Here is a 20,968-nt window from a genome sequence, read left to right on the forward strand (position 1 = left end):
TCTGGTGAATAGGAGCTTAATTAAAGTATGGATGTATTGGCTCACATCATAAAGAAGTAGAGATATAGGCAGACTTCAGATGAAGCTAGATTCAAGGTTCCCCTGATGCTAACAGGACTGGGTTTCTCTCCTCTTGCCTTAGCCTAGTGTCATCCTGGCTCCTTTCTTGGGCTTCTTGTGGGGTTCCCAATAACACTGGGCCCACCCTTCATAGGGTAAGACAGCTGGCACAGTGCCATTCTTGCCTCTTCCCGGGAGAGAGAGTTACCATCTTTCCCAGTCCTGTCCACACAAGTCCTGCGGCTCATCTGATTGGATGGGTTTCTGCCACTGGTTTGCTCTGAATGTCCAGGCTAAACAATTAAGACGGTTGTTTGGCTCACATCTGGGTCATATGAAACCCCATGAAGACCCCATGGAATGAGAACGGATGGTAAATCTCTGACCAACGATCAGGGACCGCGGCTGGAAGAAAGAGGAAAGACTGTTGGGAAGCAGGGTAGAATACACGTCTACCATATTGATAGAAAGAGCATCTTGGATGACACATTCCCAAAGTGCTTAAAAGGCTGGACTAATGGGCTTGAATTTGTAAAATAAACTAAAATATGGATGAAGTGTTTCACATGAATGCAAAAAGTCATCCTAATATGAAAAATACTCTAGTCAACTATAAGCTCAGTATGAGCCACTAAATTGATTTGCCTATCAGCAACATTAACAAAAGCTAATGTACTCTAATTTTCTATCTATTAGAATTATTTAATATTGGATTCAGTGGCCTTAGGAGATAGTTTCTAACTGTGACTAGATATGATAAACCAAAAGCCATATAATCAAGTATAGGGATGCCATGGCGGGAACCTGGGGCTCATGGACTCATTCATTCATTCACTTATTCATTCAACACATATATACTGAATGCCTACGGTGCAGGCTGAGATCTCTCCCAGCAGGTACTGAGACAAAATGTAGCATGCAAACTATTCTTTAAGGGTCATCACCAATGGAAATGGGGAAGGAAGCAAGATTGGACAGATGCAATACAGGTCCAGCAAAGCCTTGACCCTAAGGTGCTCTAGAACTTCAGAGGAAATGGTTCCCATCTTATTATTGTATTAGGCTGAAATGGCTGGGTCTTGATACCTTGAATTTGATTAGTCATTGGATGTGGGCCCCCTGGGGAAGGAAGACTATGGTTCCAGGGGAGGCAACTTTCTGCAGCTGAGACAGACCCTAGAGGACCTGACAGTTGGAGATGAGTCCTTCCAGGTCCACCAAAGCACTGTTCCAGGCATTCAGAATACAGCAATCAACACAACAAACAACAAAATTCAAGCAAGACCGAGCATTCTAGTAGAAGAACAGAATAGAATTTTTAAATGCCTGAATGAATGTGTATGAGTTAGTGATAAATGCCATGCTGGAAAATTCATCATGATAAGGTGAAGGTAGAACACGATGGAAGAGGAAATGGTGGGTAGTGGTATGATGGTTGTGCTATTTTCATCAGTGATTCTTAAGCAGAAATCTACAGAAGTGAGAGAAATAACTCTACATACATTTGGGGATAAGATCTCCAGACAGAGAGCACAGCAAATACCAAGGCCTTGAGGAACACAAGGACACCAGCATAGCTGAGGGGAGGGAGTATGGGGAGAGTGGCAGGAGATGAGCTTAGAAGGACAGCAGGCGAGCAGGTCATGCCAGGCCATGGCCCAAGTTCATACTTGAGGTTCATGGTAAAGACACACAGTGAAGTGGCAACAGAGGTAGCTTCTTAGAGGCACTCCCTTCGCTTAGCTGCTCATTTATAGAGGAGTAAACTGAACCCCATGGAAGTTATACGATTAGTACAAAATTGCATAGCTAGGTAGAAGCCCTAGAGAAATTCAGAACTGAGACAGACAATGCATGATGTATTCATTAGGATGCCATTGGCTACATGTAAGAGAAACTTTGGATTCAGACAGGCTTCAATAAAAGAAAACTTAATTATCTCATGTTACTGGAAGACCAGAGATGGGAAGGCCCTGAGCATAGCTCTTTGAGTGGCCATGTTCTGTCCATCTTTTCAGCTGGCACCCTCAGTGTATCAGTCAGGGTGGGCTAGGATACTCTGCAATAATAGGCCTCAATTCCAGTGGCTTTAAAAAGCAGATACATAGAGAGATAGATAGATATTAATAGATAGTGATATAGATAGATATTTATAGATAGAAATACTTATATATTTTTTGTATCTCTATGTACTATCTATCTATCTATCTATCTATCTATCTATCTATCTATCTATCATGGATCTATATTTACTCATGCTACATGCCCATCGTGGGACACTATTTTTATTAGCTATCAGGCACTCTTCACTATAGTCACCTAAGTACTCACACTGACAAAACCACTCCCATATAGAACATCGCTGATCACCATGCCAGAAGAAAATGAAAATTCTAGAGTGTCTTGCAGCAGCAATTAGATGCTCTGTTTCAAAAATAACACACATCATTTCTGCTCACAACTCATTGACTGATACTAGTCACTTTCCCCTCCTACTCACAAGTGGGCTAGGAATTGCAATTCTACTACATGTCTGGGGGAGGCAGAGATATTTGGTAAGCAGTGCTAACAACTATAAAATTGAGGCCGGATGCGGTGGCTCAAGTCTGTAATCCCAGCACTTTGGGAGGCCAAGGCGGGTGGATCACCTGAAATCAGGAGTTCAAGACCAGCCTAGCCAATACGGTGAAACCCTGTCTCTACTAAAAATGCTAAACTTAGCCAGGCGCGGTGGCTGATGTCTGTAATCCCAGCTACTAGGGAGGCTGAGGCAAGAGAATCGCTTGAACCTGGGAGGCGGAGGTTGCAGTGAGCTGAGATCACGCCACTACATTCCAGCCTGAGCAACAGAGTAAGACCTTGTCTCAAGAAAAATAAAAAAAGAAGATCAACTTCAACTCTTAGCTGGTGCCCCAACCCCAAGGTAATAACATCCAGAGAAACAACACCAAAAAAAGAAAAAAAGAAGAAGAAGAGGAGGAATTATCAGTTTTTAAGAGCAAGGAAATTTCCCCAGAAATCCCCTGCAAACTTCTCTCACTTAGTATTGGCTAGAATTGGATCACATGTCCCTTCTTAATCCCTGTCAAGGGGAAAGAGATTTATTATGTCTAGCTCAACCCAATCAGGATTTGCCTTCTAGAACCAGGGACTGGGTCACTCTCCCCTGAACCTCAGGACTGTCTGAAGTTGGTGGAGGTGTTGGAAGAGATGATTCTTCTCTGGTACTTTTTATTGAGTCAAATCCACAAAGAAAGAGCACTTCAATACTGTCAACAATTCAGGCGCTCAAACTAGAAGGAGAAAAGAGAAATGTATGGTGGTAACCAAGCAACCTTTTCTACTACAAAGGGCAAACCAGGAGGGCTGGAAATGTCAATAAGAAATATAGTGTACTGCAGCAAGAGTTGAGATATATAACCCCTAAGATCTTACACAACCCTGAGATGCTATTATTTCCAGGAGTGTTGATGCCACCACTTATGAGCACAGGGGTTCAGGATACATTTACAGGTGGTGGTGGTCTGAGAAACCAAATCAGTTTCCCCTACTCAATGCCGCTGATCAAATCATTAGAGTCTGATGTGAGGAGGACACATTTCTCCTATCCATCATTAAGGGGCTCTCAGACATGGAAAAGCAAATTCTGGAATAATGAAGGGATGGTGAAGGCTCATGGAAGAGACAAAGAAGGGAATAGCTTAGAAATTGCACAGAGTGTAAAGGTAAATATATAAGGCTGTTGTCTTCAAATATGTTCTTATGATTCCCAAATGTATATGCCTGTCTTACCTTCTCTTCTGAGCTTGCAATTCTTGTGCTGGAGAGCTCCACTTAGTTCTCTCAAAGGAACCACAACAGGACTACTGCTAACTCTATCCTGAACCTGCTTTTTCAGCCATGCTTATTTCCACTGTGGGCATCAACTCCCAGTAATCTACTGCATCCCTTCATCATTTTTTACCTGTGTTATCAGGACAGCTTCCAAATTGCTTTTCCTGCGTCCAGTCCAGTGTTCCCTACTCCATTTGACTCAGAGATCCAGCAAACATGTAAAACTGACAGTGTCTTCTCCTGATTAAAACCCACCAACAGTTCCCCAGCAACTGTAGAATAAATTCAAGTTCTTTGCAAGGGAGGATTCAATGCCCTCCTGCTAGCCTTATTTGGAAGACTCCCTCAGGGTTCACGCTAAACTGCTTGCATCCCTGCTCACACACCCTTACCACTTCCTGTCTTTCTGGTTCGGCTAAGGATGTTCCCTCTGCTGGGAGCCTCCTTCCCCTCTTGCTTGCTGTATTAACTCGTAATCCATTCTTCAAGATTCTACTGCACCTCATTGAGAAAGCTACATTTGACCCCCATCTGTCCCCTTGCAGGGCTAGGCTGGGTGCCTGTCTTCTGCTCTCAGAGTACTCTGCCTGCCTTTATCATGAGACGTAACCTTGCCATGTGGAAATCATTTGTTTATCTGTCTCCCTAATGGTCTACAAGGTCCCCCTCCTTAAGGAAAGGGACTCTCTTATTCATTCTGCTGGCAGGGAGTAGGCACTAAACAAATGTTTGTTGGACAGAATCTTTAAGAAGAAGGTGGCAACTGAGAAGTTAAGGGAACGGGAGGAAGTGCAGAGGAAGAGAGAGGGAATGGAGACAGTACCAAGTGGGGAGCTGCGGGGATAGTCTGTGCATCGCCCCCCACTCCCCCAGCCCTTAGTCAATATCAGGATCTCCCTCTTGTGTCTTGGAGTCTGAGTTTGAGCTCCAATATATCCATTCCACGGTTCCCAAAAGAGGAACTCTTCTGTTCCTGGATAGGGATCTCTTGTTTGGGTCACACATGAGTGGGACTGAACAGAAAGTCTCAGGGAAAATTCTCTACCGCCCTCGCTCTGACAGCCTGTTCCCTGCCTTCAGTTCCCTGCCTTCAACCAAAGCACGCTGGTCACGCAGGCAGAATCTTGGCCTTGGCCATCGCTTTTTGTTCTCAGTTCCCCCTACCTCCTCCAAGGACACATGCCAAGGATGGTACTATGATTCTCTTTCGGGATGGCCTCATAGCTGTGAAAGTTAGACTCAGGCCTCCTTTCCACAGACCCAGACACGCAACTACCCCAGAAAGCACCCCCGCCCTGCACCCCCATCCTCCTCACCTCCCATAGGAGCTGCAGCACAGAGATTTCAACACAGGGGTTACAAAGCTGAGTCTCAGAGGTTCAGACAGCTTTCTAATGGCCTCGAGGCTCCGCGGGGAAAAAAAAAAAGTATAGCAAAGAGTTGCCATCCAGTCCTGGGGCTGTCTAGCGCCTTTGTGCATAGTGGGTACGGGGTTGGGGAAAGAGTGACCAAGGGGAAGAGAGTGTAGGCTCAGCTCACGGGTCGCCCAACAGCCTCAGACAAGCCACTTGACCCCTGGACTCAGTTTGGGAACCTGTAGCAATGGGTTTGACCTCTTCTCCTGGCTGCGAGTATCACCACTAGGGAGAGGCAAAGGCTTGCAGAAACCCCAACTCCCGCTCTGGCAGCGCGCTGCCCTGGGCTCCGGTAGGGTGGGGACTGGTCGCGAAGGCTAGAGAGGGCAATGGCAGGGGAGGTCTGTCCCTGCCACGGGCAGGCTGCAGAGCGGACGTTCCGCCCTGCTCCCGGCCCCCTCTTCGCCCGCCCGGTTCGCCGTGTTGATTAACTGCCGTCCGGAGCTTTCGTGACGCGGAGTTTCAACTGCTGCGATCCGGCAGAAGCAAAAAGGAGTCCCCCCCCGCCCCGCACCCTGAGCGCCCGGGCGTGCAAACGTGGGTGGCGGAGAGCGGCTGCCCTCCCCTCCCCTATCCCCCTCCCCTCGCGGCGCTCCCGTGTGTGCGGGTGTGAGTGCGTGTGTCTCCCTCGCTCCCTCTCGCACACGTTCCGGCACTAGTGCAGGCGGCGAGCCGGCGGCTCTCCGCTCGCTCGCTCCGGCAGCTGCGTTCCCGCCTCGCCCCGGCGCCGCCGCCGCCGCCGCTGCCGCCGCCTCTGCAGTCGCAGCCGGGCATGGTGAGTGAGTGAGGTCCAGCCGCCGCGCGCTCTCCCGGCTCGCCGCCGGACCCCAGCCTCAGCCGGCTCCGTCCCAGGGAGCCAGCCTGCGGCGGGAGCGCGCCGCGGGGCCGGGCGGCTGGGGGACCCGGGCGGCAGAGCTGCGCCTGGAGGGGCGGCCCGTGCGGTCTCGGTTCCAGGCGCGCAGGGCCGCGGGACCCCGTCTTGGGAGCGGGCTCTACGCCCCTCCTGGCCCGGAGTCTCTCTCCTCGAGGGCTGCGCGCACCCTCCCCGACCGCCTGCCCGCGGTTCCCCTCCTGCTCCCGGAGCGCCAGTCGCCCCACCCCGTGACCGGCTCCCCGTCTTGTCCCGCAGGACCCGCCCGGACGGGACCACGCCGCCGCCGCCGCCGCCCGGAGCCGCGCTTCGAGTCCTGCCTGAGCCGAGCCGCGCGCGGGGCCGCCGTCACCGCCAGCGGGGGATGGGGCTGCCCGGGAGGCGCGCCGAGCCCACAGGGGGAGCGCGGAGCCGGCGCGCAGCCTGAGAGCCGGAGCAGCCCGCGCCGGGCCGGTCCGTGCGCACCGCGCGCCGCCGCCGCCACTGCCGCCCGCGCCTCGATGGCGCCATCGCCCCGGAGCCGCTGACCGCTCAGCGCCTCCAGCCCGGCCCGCGCGGCGGGTCCTCCGAGCACGGCCCGCCGGGGGAGCGGCCTGCCGTGGAAGCCTCCCCGCGCCCTCCCGCCCGGCCCCGCCATGGCGCTGCGGCGCCTCCTGCTGCTGCTGCTGCTCTCGCTGGAGTCCCTGGACCTGCTGCCCAGCGCCCACGGAGCCCGCGGCCGCGCCGCCAACCGGACCCTGAGTGCAGGCGGCGCTGCCGTCGGGGGCCGGAGGGCCGGGGGCGCCCTGGCACGGGGCGGCCGCGAGCTGAACGGCACCGCCCGGGCGCCCGGAATCCCGGAGGCGGGAAGCCGGCGGGGGCAGCCCGCGGCGGCTGTGGCGGCGGCGGCGGCGGCCAGCGCGGCCGTCACCTACGAGACGTGCTGGGGCTACTACGACGTGAGCGGCCAGTACGACAAGGAGTTCGAGTGTAACAACAGCGAGAGCGGCTACCTGTACTGCTGCGGCACCTGCTACTACCGCTTCTGCTGCAAGAAGCGCCACGAGAAGCTGGACCAGCGCCAGTGCACCAACTACCAGAGCCCGGTGTGGGTACAGACGCCCAGCACCAAGGTGGTGTCGCCGGGGCCCGAGAACAAGTACGACCCGGAGAAGGACAAGACCAACTTCACCGTCTACATCACCTGCGGGGTGATCGCCTTCGTCATCGTGGCCGGCGTCTTCGCCAAGGTCTCCTACGACAAGGCCCACCGCCCTCCACGGGAGATGAACATCCACAGGTGAGAGCGCCGCGTGCCGCGCGCCCCGGTCTCCCCACGGCCTCACCCTCTCAGCTTGCTTCCCCTGTCCTCTTCACTCTCGGCATCATCACACCTCCCCTGGCCCTCTAGTCATTTCCACCATCGCTCCTTTTGCATGCAATAAATCAGGGTCTTGTGCTCCCTCCTCCATTTCTTCAGAACCGGGAATGCATGCTTTGGTGGTAGGGGGATTTACAAGGCAGAGTAAGAATTGGTTGAGTGCGTGAAGTTCCAAGTGTAAGAATGTTACAAATTCTGTAATCGTGGATGAGGATCCAGGGTTCTGCTTTCCTGACATGTGGGCACTTTGGTGTAGGTTCTTAATGGCATTTAGTTTTTTGAGTTAAATCAGAGTGTCATCTTCAATATAGGAAACTGACCAATGTTGGAACCTTACTGAAAGCGGTACCAAGTGGCTTAGTGTCAACTGAGATGTTCTCGTACATTAGGAATTGGGGTTTTATAGAAAGGATGCCTCCTGCCGGAAGTAGGGATAAAGATTTCTCCATTCCATGTTGACCAAGCACAGATGGTGTCTCCTCATTGCATCCTGCGGAGTGGGATGTTTATCTTTCCTGCTGAGACTAGAGGACTTGTTCTTTGAAACCCTGTAGGCAGAACTCTGAGTTAACAGTACTCGCCTGTGTTAAACCTGGTGGGCATCTTTCACTGCTTACGTTCGAGAGACAGTGGGGGCTGCCTCCTACCAAAACTTACGCCAAGAGCTCAAACTGTGGCAGTCCCTGGTTGCACGCTGAATGCTGCCCCGACGCACCATCTTGCCCCCCAGTGAGCCCTTGGGGAAGTCAAAACCAAGGGAATGACAGAAACCCAGCCTCCCCTTAGAACTCTAGGAATGACACACCCAGAGGATGTAGAGTTAGCTCGGCTTCCTGTCCCCTCATGTTGATGGATGGCTGGACATGGTGCAAGAGTCCTCTCAGGGAACAAATCCTGCCCCAGGAGATGCCTCCATTTCTGGTGCATGTTGTGGGCACTGCCCTAGTCACCATGACCACTCCCCAGACCACTGCTTGTCAGTCAGCCCTGCAGGCCCCCACACTGACCCATTCACCTTGAGCTCTTCTCTGCGTCCTGCTTGTTATCCTTACCACCTGAAAACCTCCTTCCTCGCTGCTGTGCACATTAATCACCCCTGCCTTGCTGAAGAGAGAGAAAGGCAGATAGAAATTTCTAGGCATGTTAAAAGAGCTGATTTTTTTTTCTGCTTGATACTGTGGGTGTTGAGAGAAATGATACTCCCTGGAGGGTTTTATTGAGTCAAATCCACGAAGGGTGGGTACCTCAAACTCGGGTGCTGGAATTGGAGTGATTCCAAAAGGAGACCCATTTATAAGGCTCTGTCTCCCTGAGGTGCCTCCACCCTGTCTTCCACCCGCACTTCATGTCTCAGATAGTGCAGTAAGTATCCTCTTGTGTGAGAAACAGCCTGTGGTCAGTCTTGGCTCTCAGATGCAGAAGACAAGTGGGACGGTGAGCAAAATAAAGGCAAGACACAGTTTCATTTGCATCTTGTCCGGCAAAGAATTTTCTGTCTCGGCTCAGTGTGGAAAGAAAAGAAGGAATTGCCCGTGGGCAGGTGCTGTCCTGAAGCAGATGTTCTGGTCCTTATCATCCTTACATCTCTGCCTCAAGATTTGGAGACTTGTCTCCTTTCCCCCTTTCCCTGTAGCCTTGGCCTCTCATTAAACCTTCTGCTCTGAGCACGGCAGCTTGCTGGTTGATTCCTACACATCTTTCTTTAAGTTACTTTCTTTCTGAGCCATTGTTCTCTGTACTCAGGGAAAACTGCCTGCTGCCCTGACCCTTCCACCTCACACAGAGTTTATTCGTTATCGCCTGGGATGATACAGAGGGCGGTGTCCTCAAATGCTGGCAGCAGGCATCTTTGGATGCTGGCATTGGCACATGACCCTGGAGAGGTCACTGTCCCTCTTGGTGTTTTCTCCCCTCCCCACTGCCCTGACGCCCCTTACACCAAACTAGGGTGAAGGTGATTACAGCATTGGGGCAGCTTCTCTCTGGGGTTGGGGAAGCAGAGTAACCAAGGGAAGGGAGATGAATTTCAGGCCTCAGAACATTATGCAAATATGGGATGTTTCCCCCTCAAGTTCACCTCCTGATTTTATTCAGTTCACAGCCTCTCTTCCAGCAGCTGCAGTCTTGCCTGATCAGTGCTTTGGAAACCATCATATCCGCGCCTGTTGGTTAGGGGACAATGCCTGTCTGTGTGTGGTGGGGCGGCAGGGAGACAGAGCATGGGCGATCCATCTACAACACTCCATTAATGACCTTGGGCAGGTCAGGGAAACTTATTTTTCAGTTCTGGGTAACTGAAGCGCAACAATGTCCCAATTCAACCTCTTGCTTCCGGGGCATGTCAGGGTGAGTGTGCAAGTTGATCTCAGACTCCTGGGGGTGAGTGTGACTACACCACTCCTCTCACTTTGCTCACACCTCAGAGACCACCGTTTGCCATTCCGGGGAGTATTTTTGTGCAGACTGTCTTGTTGGGCAATCAGCCTAGGGAAAAGGAGGGAGTGATAGAGAAAGAAATATTCACACCATTATGAGTTTTCCTTAGGGAAAGTGGGGAGGAGAAAGAATGTACACTCTTGAGAGGTCAAGAGAGGAAGCGGATGTGCATGCGGTTACATATTCCTTGAAATAGTTCAGCAAAGATGTTTCCTTTCTGAACAGGAAAGACAAGCTGGTTGCAGTGTGTGCTTCCCCCTGAAGATGATAGGTGGGCAGGCAGGGCCTGAGTCTGAGGGAGTTTCAGTGAGAACAGCCTCATTGGAGAGGGACATTTATGGGAGTGTGAGCAGGGGTGAAGGGAAAGGATGGGCCATCTGCATCTGCCTTAGTGCTCCCAGGCTGGACAGCCCTCTGCCTGCCCATGCACACACATTCCTTAGGGTAGGACTTCCTTTCATCTCTCTACTCCTTGAGGGAGGAACAGATTTCATCATTTCCAGAAGTGATTAGACCTTGCTATCGTGTTTCTGAGTGAGAAATCAGTGTCTGTGGGGTAAACTGTCAGCTCTCTTGTGATTCTAATAGACGAGTACCAAGTCCGACTCAGCTAGCTGGATTCCATGGAGGAGGAAGAGATGGGTACAGGATTGAAAGGCAGAGCTGGGTGCTGGATGTGGCCAGAGAGCCCCAGGGCAGCCATGCCTGCCTTTCCCAACCGGAAGCCCAGGATCTCCACTTCCCTTTTCCCTTCTTCCAAACTGCCCGGGCAAAGGCGCAAGCTGCAGCCATCCACAGATTTTCCTATTTCCTGACTGACTTCCGCACAGCTCCCCTGAGGGGCTCTTTGTTCCGGGAGGGCCGCCAAGGGCATGGGCTGCGCCCAGGAAACCGCCTGGGAGCCTGGGTCCTTTTTGACATTCATTTTTGTGCTAGCTGTCTCACATCCAAACCTGTTCCTTCCTCCTCACCCTGAGTTGATTCATTAGTGTCTTGGAGATGAGAATCATTCTGAGGGAGGAACTGTGTGGCTTTTTTTAATGGCTAATTAGCAGATGGGTCAGGAAGCTATTAGGATGCTGGAGATGCAGTTGGTGAAATCAGAGCTGCCCTGGGTCCTCCCACTGCCTGCACAGGAGCAGAGGGGATCAAAGAATGTGGGCGGGGTGGGGGGGGGATATCAGGGGGGGTGGGAAGAAAAATCCAGGCGGATATCAACAGGAAAAAGTATTAGGAGGTGACCCCTTCATCTTGGGTTGGCTCTCTTGCTTATTTCTAGAGGAAGTCAAGGGAATACTTTGTTCTACTCTTTCTCCCTCCAGAAATTAATTAGAAACTCAAAGAGCTCTGTTATTTCCTCACAGGCCACATAACTGCAATGGCAGGGCCCCTTCGCTGGCTGATTTAGTGAGTTCTCTTCCTAGGCTCCTGGGCAACAAATTGTCAAGTCACTGCATTTTTTGAAGCACTGTGAGCTCACTATAATGAATTGATCTAAATAGAGAGTCGACTTATTTTTCTACTTCAAATATAGAAGGAAAGAAACAAAAAAGCATCTTGCCTTGGACTGAAAGTTTTAGCCTTGCCTTTATTTCTTTTTTCTTTGAGTTAAAAAAACAAAACAAAACAAAACAAAAAAAATGCTTCGCCGGGTGCGGTGGCTCACGCCTGTAATCCCAGCACTTTGGGAGGCCAAAGTGGGTGGATCATGAGGTCAGGAGATTGAGACCATCCTGGCTAACACAGTGAAATCCCATCTCTACTGAAAATACAAAGAGTTAGCTGGGTGTGGTGGCATGTGCCTGTAGTCCCAGCTACTCGGGAGGCTGAGGCAGGAGAATCACTTGAACCTGGGAGGCGGAGGTTGTAGTGAGCCAAGATCGCACCACTGCACTCCAACCTGGGGGACAGAGTGAGACTCAGTCTCAAAAAATAAAAAAATAAAATAAATGCTTGTAGGGAAAGAGGCAAATTGTGGAAGAATTGGAGAAGTCTTATGGAGGAAGGGCTAGGGGAAGGATGCTGGGAAGGCAGAAAGAAGCAAAAATAGCAAAAGGAGGAAAGCATTCCGGTGAGAGGTTGATTATTCCCACTGAAGGGACAAAGTGACGTTGCCCGGCCTTCGTGTGCCGCAGGCTTGGTTTGTCCTGACTCTTGCAGACACATGCAGGCATTCACTTAACAAATGAGCCCTGCTCACCTTCCCTGGGCAAGATGTGTTTCATACTACACCATATAAACTTATAAGACACATGTTGCCTTTGATATATGAGGTTAGCAGTTTCCTTCTTGCTTTAGCAGGGCAACCATGCAACAAATTCCCTACACTGTGCAATTCTCCTTGGTCACACTGCTCACTGTCTTCATGTCCCTTCCTACCCCTCCCCAAGCTCAGAAGGCCTTCAAGCCCATCCCTTTCTCCCCTCTTACCCTACCCAAGGTGGGGAGCACATTCATTTCTGGGAATCGACTGCTAAGCTACCAAGTTTACCCACTAGTTCTAGGCTGCCAAGACACAGCTAGAGAAAAAAGCCTAATTCATTGTTTTCAACTGGTTTTAATGAGAGATTGGATTGACCGTGCAGTGGATTCAAATCAATTGTGCAGGAAACAGTGGTTAAGACAGCTGAGAAAGTGATCTGATTGAAAGAGGTTAATTCACTAGCTCCAGACGGACAGTCCTATGGATCCGGAATAAAAGGGACCCACAACAAAAGACGCTTCATGCTTCCAGTTCCATCGCCTGATTTTCCAGGGGCTGGCAGATTGTATGTAGGTCTTCCCTTTCTAGTTCAATTTCTATAGTCTGCGAGAATTCCTACCACATGCTGGAACTGCCACCCTGCTCCTAGCTATGGGAGGTCACCACCCTCCTTCTCTGCTGCCCTCTCCCCATTCAAATTCCTGTGCCATCCATTTTTGAAATTATGGTGAATTTTGTCTTACAATTTTGCTCATAGCCCTTGATGATATATCACCTGTGGAACCACAAAATGATGGTTTCAATTTACAGGCGTGTAAGATGTCTCAGATTGGTTGGTGGTGGTGGGAGGGGTTGTGCTTCGGTGGAATATATGAGGATCTAGACTTAAGTTCATTTTTTAGTTTCTGTTGTGATTTTGCCCCCCTTTTCTTTACCTTGGGAAACTCCACCCCATTATTTCTTCCTGAGTTACATTTATGACCTCACCTCTCTGGTGTCTTTCTTTTTTTCTTTGTTTTTTTTTGAGATGGAGTCTTGCTTGGTGGCCCAAGCTAGAGTGCAGTGGCGCGATCTCTGCTCACTGCAACTTCCGCCTCCCTGGTTCAAGCTATTCTCCTGCCTCAGCCTCCCAAGTAGCTGGCACTACAGGCGCCCACCACCACACCTGGCTAATTTTTTGTATTTTTAGTAGAGAAAGTGTTTCACCATGTTAGCCAGAATGGTCTCGATCTCCTGACCTCATGATCTGCCCACCTGTGCCTCCCAAAGTGCTGGGATTACAGGTGTAAGCCACCACGCCTGGCCTCTAGTGTCTTTCTTTGCAGATATTGTAGAGAGATAAGAGGCCTGGGTGAAAGGGTTACCAGTGAATCCTCAGAGGGTCTCAGTCCCTTGAACTCAACCCTTGAGCAAGCTTAATTTTGAAACAATTCAGGATACATTGCTAATTCTATTTTTTTTTTAATCTCTCGAAGTAAAACCAGAATCTTCTGAAAAAGCAGGGGGGTATGTTCTATTCTTTTGTCATCTATTACAGAATTATAACATTTTCATGGCAGGCAATTCATTTAATCTAGTTCCCTAATTTTACAAGGGAGGCAGCTGAAATTCAGAGAGGCTAGATCACAGTGCCAAGGAGCCCAGCTAGTGGGTGGGTGAGCTTGGAGTTTAAGCCAGGGCGCCTGTGTTCTAGTGCTCAGACTCATCTCATTCAATGAAAATATATTCTGCTTCTTTACTCTTTGCACGTTCCTTAGTTAGTCATCACCAAGTAACTTTAGGATCCTTAGAGATGTGAGTTACAGCCTTCTCCTTTCTCTTTCTTTCTTACGTTTCTGTACCCCTCCTGGTTCACTGTTTCCACTGAATGTCTCCACTAAAATGATTTCCGTCGATCTTCCCTGGTCCTTTTGCAGTTTTTTCACGTTCCTTTCTAAAGGGCAATAACCTAATCTAAGCATAATCCTTTTATAAGGTCTGAGTAATGTGGACCATTGAAGAAGGAAAATAACAGCACAAGCCAAAGAGTTGTGGACTGGGGCAAAAAGTCACCAAATGAAACTGGGCAGAAATCTGTCATTAAAAATTCAGGGCCAAGCACAGTGGCTCACGCCTGTAATCCCAGCACTTTGGGAGGCCGAGGCGGGCAGATCATGAGGTCAGGAGATCAAGACCATCCTGGCTAACACGGTGAAACCCTGTCTCTACTAAAAATACACAAAATTAGCCGGGCATGGTGGACGGCGCCTGTAGTCCCAGCTACTGGGGAGGATGAGGCAGGAGAATGGCATGAACCCGGGAGGCGGAGCTGGCAGTGAGCTGAGATCGTGCCACTGCACTCCAGCCTGGGGGACAGAGAGAGACTCCGTCTCAAAAATTCAGGCTGTGAATGCTTTCTCTCTCTCTCCCAGAGATGAGTGGAAATGCTGAGACCTACCGGATCAATGCAGTTCAGCTCTGTGAGAGGCCAGAGACCTCCCGCCATCCAGTGGCCGTGTGTGTGTGTGCGCGCGCGTGTGTGTGTACGTGTGTGTGCATATGTATGTGTGTGTGTGATTTCAGGGTTATCTTCTGGGTTGGCCCCCTGCATAGAATATAGCTCTGCAAGCCACGGAAGCTCATTCATAGGCGCCAGTTTTGCCCTTTCTCAGCTCTGGGCCCAGATACTGCAGGCTAATGAAGCTGGAAATCTGGGCTTAATCATTATGTGAAAATAACCTCTGTGGCATGAAGTTTGGGGGCTTTCCCTGTAATATGCTTGATACTTCCTTTGGAAGAACCTGGGTGTACATACCCTAATGTGTCACCCTTCCAAGCAGTCACCTTGGGAGGCCGCGTGCTGATTTTTCTGCAGAAAAGGTTTCCACAGTCCCTCTCTTGAAAGTACATTGAGAGCCCATGGCATGTCATTTTGACTTTATGTAAGGGTAACATATTTTAATTTTCCCAGGGTTGATTTGATTCTTGTAAGCAATGGTAAGTCATGGGGCTGAGTCTGATGAATGAAATAGGTGATCAGAAATCAAGAGTGCCTCCAGTAATGAGACTTGCTCTCCTAGGAGCCGTGTCAGCTGTCTCTCAAGGCAGGAGCCCAGAAGAGGCATTTCAGAGAGGAGTGAATGGCAGCTCTGCACAGGAGTGCCTGGTAATCCACGATGATCGTTTTGAAGAGGCCACTCCTCATGAGGAACGATAATTATTGGCCTTAAGAAAATCAGTTTTATGCTTTATCCGTGTGTCAGGCAGGTGGTTGGGGTCTTAAGAGAGAGGGAGAAAAAGGAGTTGAATCTGCAGCAAGCATTTCACATAAAACTGCTCAGAAAGGGTGAAAAAGTGCATGTCCCACATTTCTGCATGAGATAGTAGACAGTTAGCTTAATTTAGCTTCCTAGTTTGATACTGAGGGTAAAAGGACCCAGTTTTACGGGATGTATGCAGTGAGGCTTGGGGTCAGAGCCAGAGTGTTCACTGTGCCTGCTTTTCTTTCTATCCCAGGGCTATCGCCTCTATACTTCTACATTCAGACGGGGTCACCAGCTGGGCCAGACTGCCTTAGATGACGTAGAAATATTTGCAAGCCCAGGAAGATAAGGCTGCCAGTGAGCACTGCTGATCAATTCCTAATGTGCATTTATCACCACTCACTCCACCCCCAGATATCCATTCAGTGGATCAATTGATCACCGAAATGGAGCGAGGGTGGGGCAGGCTGAGTGTAAAGGCAGGTGACAAGGGTTACCAGACTCAGCGTTTGCAGGCGGGGAAGCCGTGGCTGTGCTACCTGAGTAGAATGGCATTCCTTCATCTCAGTCAGGATTTAGGGGTTGGTAAAGGGCTGGGCATTTGTACTGCCCCTATGCATAGGCCGGGGCAGAGCCTCTGGTCCTGATGACCCTCTAAAGGACATTCTTGGGCATTCTGGAGGAGCCAGTCTTGCTGTGAGCCTGGGGAGTCCCTCTTAACTCTGCTCACGTGTCAGGATAGTGGGAGCTCTGTGTCCCAGGAGCTTACACAACCCCATCACTCATGCAAGCCCACAAGCCAGAGTTGGAGAGAACTGGAGGTCTTGGTGAGATGAGGACTCAAAGAAGTGGAGAGGATGGTAGAGAGATACTCATAAGAGTGCCGGGTCTCGAGGGCTCACTTAGTATCAGCATCCAGCTTGCACCTAACCTGCATTATCTCACTGCATCCTCCCATCACCCCGTCTGAGTGTAGGGTCCCATGTTGTAGATGAGGAAACCGACTCAGAGAGCCTTAGTAACTTGCCCAAGCTCACACAGCTAGTACATTGCTGGTGCCCTTCTCTCTCTGAAGTCAGTAGAACAGTTGGGTCTCACCTTCCTGAATGTAATGGAGTCAGTGATACTCAGTTTACTGAAGAAAGCAAAGACCTACCTTCCCATTCCCTGGGACTGGTAATCATAGTGAAAGACTGGGAAGATAAATGACCTACCTATGAGGGCTCTGTGGAACCAGAACGGCGGCCCCCACTTAGATTGCATGCAGGCAGCAAGATCCTCAGGGCAGTGAAAGACCTCTCTTTCAGAAATATATGATATTGGCTGAGGATAGCAAAGGCAATGCAAAGAAAATATAAAACAAAACAAAACACCCTGATTTTAATTGAGAAAAAAAAAACTTGACAATATTGAAAGAACCCCTGGGCAATTCTGCACGAGTCAGTGGAGAGCAGTGACGGGAGCTTGGGTAAGGGGCACTGGAGAAGAGAGGCAATTTGGGAGACAGTGTGGACCTAGGGATATTTCTAGTTTTAATTACTGAGATGTAGAGCTCACAAACAGCTCCATTTATCACAACTCTCCCACACTGCCTCATTTCTAACATCTAGCATTGTGCATACAAGACACAGCACTTTAGCCAACTTGCTTCTGCTGTTCCCTGTTCTAGTTTTATTCCTTCCCTATTTCCATCTTTGTGGCTGTGCTTCCTAATGACTCACGCTTTCCCTGTGATTCACTGTTTCTGGTTCTCTCAAGTCCCCTGTCCTGAAGGGCACGTGGAAAGGAAGGAATCCTGGGACACTCTAATAGCCTGTGTTTTACTCTCCAGCTCCCAACCTGCCACACGCCTCAAGGTCCGGTTGTCACAGGGCGGCGAGCAGCAGCTGGACTCACATTCCCTGGTGTGCAGCTCTTGCCAGGGGCACCTGAGCAGGAAACTCACCTCTGCTTGAGGGTGTGTGAAAATGTATCTCACTAGTCTTCCGCAGGAACCCAGCGTTCTCGCTCCGTTTTCATCCTTCTTGTCCCTGCTCGTCTCATGCCTACTCCTTGTTAGAAGAGCAGGAGAACACTTGGATCCTCCTTGCCTAAAGCCCCTGTCCCTCTCTCCAGATCTATGGACGCAGGAGCCCCAGTGAGACTCTGGGTGGCTAGAACCTTGGCCCCATTCCCCAGTGTTTGGGAGAAGAGTCACTGCTTTCTGCAGTCTTCGCAAACACTCTCATTATTCCTTGCTTTTTTGGCATTTGGTCTCGTGTACTGTTCCCATTAGCTTCGGCATTAAAGTCTCATTACTCAGGACATCTGTCCTCTGGACATATTCGTTGTTCCCTTAGCCAAATGTCCTCTTCTGGGAAGCGTGTTTTCCACCCAAACAGCCACTTCTGTCTTCCTTCTCCCTTGCTGTTTTAGTGGGAGGAATTTGAATTCTGAAAGGCTTGGCGGAGGGAGGGGGTGGCTGTCAATTTGAAGTGGCATCTGAGAGTCCCTTCCAGAGCCCATCCATCCCCTCCTTTCTGAGGTCCTGAGAATATGGATCTTTGCTAGGAGTCAGGCAGGTTGGTGGCCAAACACCATAGTAGCAAAGAAGGGAGTCGCCAGGGTAGTTTTTCTCCCTCAGTCCTAGATCAGGCTCAGATACAATCACTAGAGAATTCTGACCTCAGTCACTGCTGTTGGACGGCTTTGACTGAAGGTGAGACTCCTCTTAACCCATCTCCCTGCAGCCACAGGGCATGTGGCCGGCTCAAAAGCTGAGGCTGCTCCAGAACTTGGGGAAGAATCTGGATTCCAACTTCCCTGTTGGACTCATAGTTAGCTGTTTCTGACTTTTTGCTGCATCTTGAGAAATTTGCCTGAAGTTTCCCAGGAATGGTGTCCCATAGTCTTGGGAGACTGTTTATGCAATGGGAAATATCAGTGCGTTTCAATGCTCAGATAATCAACAGCCAGCTTCTTACCCACCCTCAAGCATTCGCAAAGAAGAATATCGGGCTTTTGAGCCGAGGATCTCTTACATCTCTCCCTTGCTTTTAAGTCACATCATTAAAATGTTTCTTCGTGTTACTTTCGGTGTTCTGTCCACTGCTGCGTGTTCTCCATCTGTCCTTGTTTTGATTCCTGTTCACTTCTGTCGAGCTGTGTTCCTTCTCCCCTCTCCCTCCGACTTGCCTTCTTGAACTTGTCCTGCCATAACTTCATTAAGCCGCATTGATTTAGATGCCACTAATTCAAAATTTATCCAAATTGGACCTGGGCAAGGTTTTTTTTTTTTCTTCTCTGTCTGATAAAAATCTGTGATGAACAGATTAATAGCTCAAACAAGACTGCAGAGATTTCGCAGGGGACATATACCATGGAGAAGATTAGATTGTTTACAGGCAGGCTCTTAGTAGACAATTGGCATGTTAATTACAAATCATTCTTATCTATTCAGTGAAGTAGCTCTTCGAAGATCAATTTTATTTTATTTTTTTAGTTGAGTTTGAAATCCTGCATTGGTCCGGGAAGCAGTAAAAATGCATTCCCTTTAAAGTGTTTTGGAATTTTCATCTCTGTTTCATTGATAGGGATTAGCCTGCCCTTATTTCTACTGAATTGGTGATGCTTGACTGGAAGCTGCTTCAAATCTCCTTTTCAGTTCCCTCTGGGGGTTCCTGCTAATTTTCCCTCTCCTTGTTTCTTTTCTTTTTCTATTTCCCTGAGTTTTTAGAGTCCAAATCTCTGTCTTTCGGCTTTGAGAATTTATGTTATAGACTTTGCCACATCCTTGTGCTCGCTTTTCTGCTTCTTGCTACAGTCATGACCAGCTGGGCCTGAGAGGTTATGGATCTGGAGGCAGACTTTGGAAAACTTGTCTGGACTTCGAGCCCTGCCTTGGCTCTCTCTATGGTTCTCTCTCAGTGGCCTAAGGACTCTTGCTCATGAATCACCGTTCCCAACACCACTGTTTGGATTGAGGAGACAGCGTCACACCTACTGCAGGAAGTGGTAGGAGGCCCTTAGCCAGCAGCCCTGCTCCTTATAGAAAAGAACTTTGACTTCCTTCTCTTCGTCTGCCTATGTGGCTCTCAAGGGACATCTAGCAAAGCCTTCTTTCACCTTTGGAGGTTGTCATCCATCTTTCCCTGCCTTAGAGCATTTCCTGGGAGCTGAGCTACGAGACAGAATAATCCCAACTCTGTCACTTTCTGTCTTGATGACCTTGGGTGAGTCCCTTGGCCCCTCTGCTGTGGGATGTGAGCTATAATGTTGTGGAGGTGTGTTCTTCTTTGGCCCATTCTGCCCTCAGCACACCTGAAAGATACATGCTGACACAGTCCACATCTGTTCTTACAGGTTCAACAGCTCTGGGATGTGGGAGGAGATGTATTTTCCTTGCATACGCCACTCAGATAAGAATGTTGTCTGCAAGTGGCCTCATGAGGATGCTGCTTTTAGCATCTTCAACTCATAGGATCTCTTGGTGGCAGAGGACTTATGAGGCATTTTAGTGACTCTCCCTTTTGGCACCACCTTCCCTTCCTCTCATGCACAGCAAGTGGCCACCCATGCATCTAGGGCTGGGCTGCCCCTACCTGTGGAGGCAGCTGGTCTATTATTAGGATGCAATTCTAGTTGATTCTCATGGGGAGCCAAAATTACTTCTTTGGCCTGAGATCCACTTCCTGGAGCAACTCAGAAGGAGTGTATCCTTTCTTTTGCAGGATGGCAAAACATCTTTTTGAAGATGGCATTCAAGGCCCACATTCAGTCTTCCCTTCTCCCGAATAAATAAGCACTCCTAGTTAAGAGTCTGTCCTCATGGGACGTGGGTTCAACTTCACACTAGGGCAGAGGCTGTCCACCCAGAAATGGGATTATAATTCTATGGTAAAACCCCAAAGGAGATTTCCAAGAGCAACATGTGGATCTCAGTAATTCAGATGTGACTTAAAGATCTGGTTTCTTCTGGGAAGTTCCTTGGTCTGCAGCCCTACACAGCAGCTTTGCTTTGTGACAGGGATCCATCTCCCACACCACTATGTCAACAGGACAGGAGTGTTTGCCTGTTTTGTTTACACCTGTATTCTAGTGCCTAGAGTAGTGCCCGGCACAGAGTAGGTGCTTAAGAAATATAACTGAATGACTGGCTGAATACATGAGTTAAAGTCAGTAGGAATTAAAGTGGTCTTTTTTGTGTACCCTGCCCTTCTGATATTTGCATTAGTGTGAAGATCCTTGAGTAGGGAAATGACAATAATGTTTCTAATTATTTTAAAGAAGGAAGAGAAAAATAGGGAGAGGGAGGGAGGAGGGAGGAAAGAAGGAAAGAAAAGGAAGAAAGAAAAAGAGAGAAAGGGAGAAAGAATAAATAACTGAATCTTTTACAGAAAGGGTTGCCCTGGCCAGTTTGATCTGTTTGCCCTTCTGTGCCTCATTTGACTTCTGATTTCTTTTGCTCACACTGTGAATACCTTTGTTTGCGGTGGGGCTTCATCTGGATACTTCTTTGCAGGCTAGTGGAAGCAAATCCATGGTGACCTGGTGGGAAGGAACAGACTC

General features: G+C 49.4%; 1 protein-coding gene across 2 annotated transcripts in view; it reads left to right on the forward strand.

Moving 5' to 3' along the window:
• Positions 1-6,604: 6,604 nt before the first annotated feature.
• Positions 6,605-20,968, forward strand: part of SHISA6 (shisa family member 6) — a 321,052-nt gene continuing 306,688 nt past the window's right edge. For both annotated transcript variants that reach the window (XM_009251306.4, XM_009251308.4), the window contains exon 1: positions 6,605-7,459. In XM_009251306.4, the coding sequence (XP_009249581.3) occupies positions 6,816-7,459 (644 nt within the window). In that variant the 5' untranslated portion in view covers positions 6,605-6,815. The remainder of the gene's footprint in view (positions 7,460-20,968) is intronic.

This window comes from Pongo abelii, chromosome 19, assembly GCF_028885655.2.
Source record: "Pongo abelii isolate AG06213 chromosome 19, NHGRI_mPonAbe1-v2.0_pri, whole genome shotgun sequence".
Taxonomy (NCBI): domain Eukaryota; kingdom Metazoa; phylum Chordata; class Mammalia; order Primates; family Hominidae; genus Pongo; species Pongo abelii.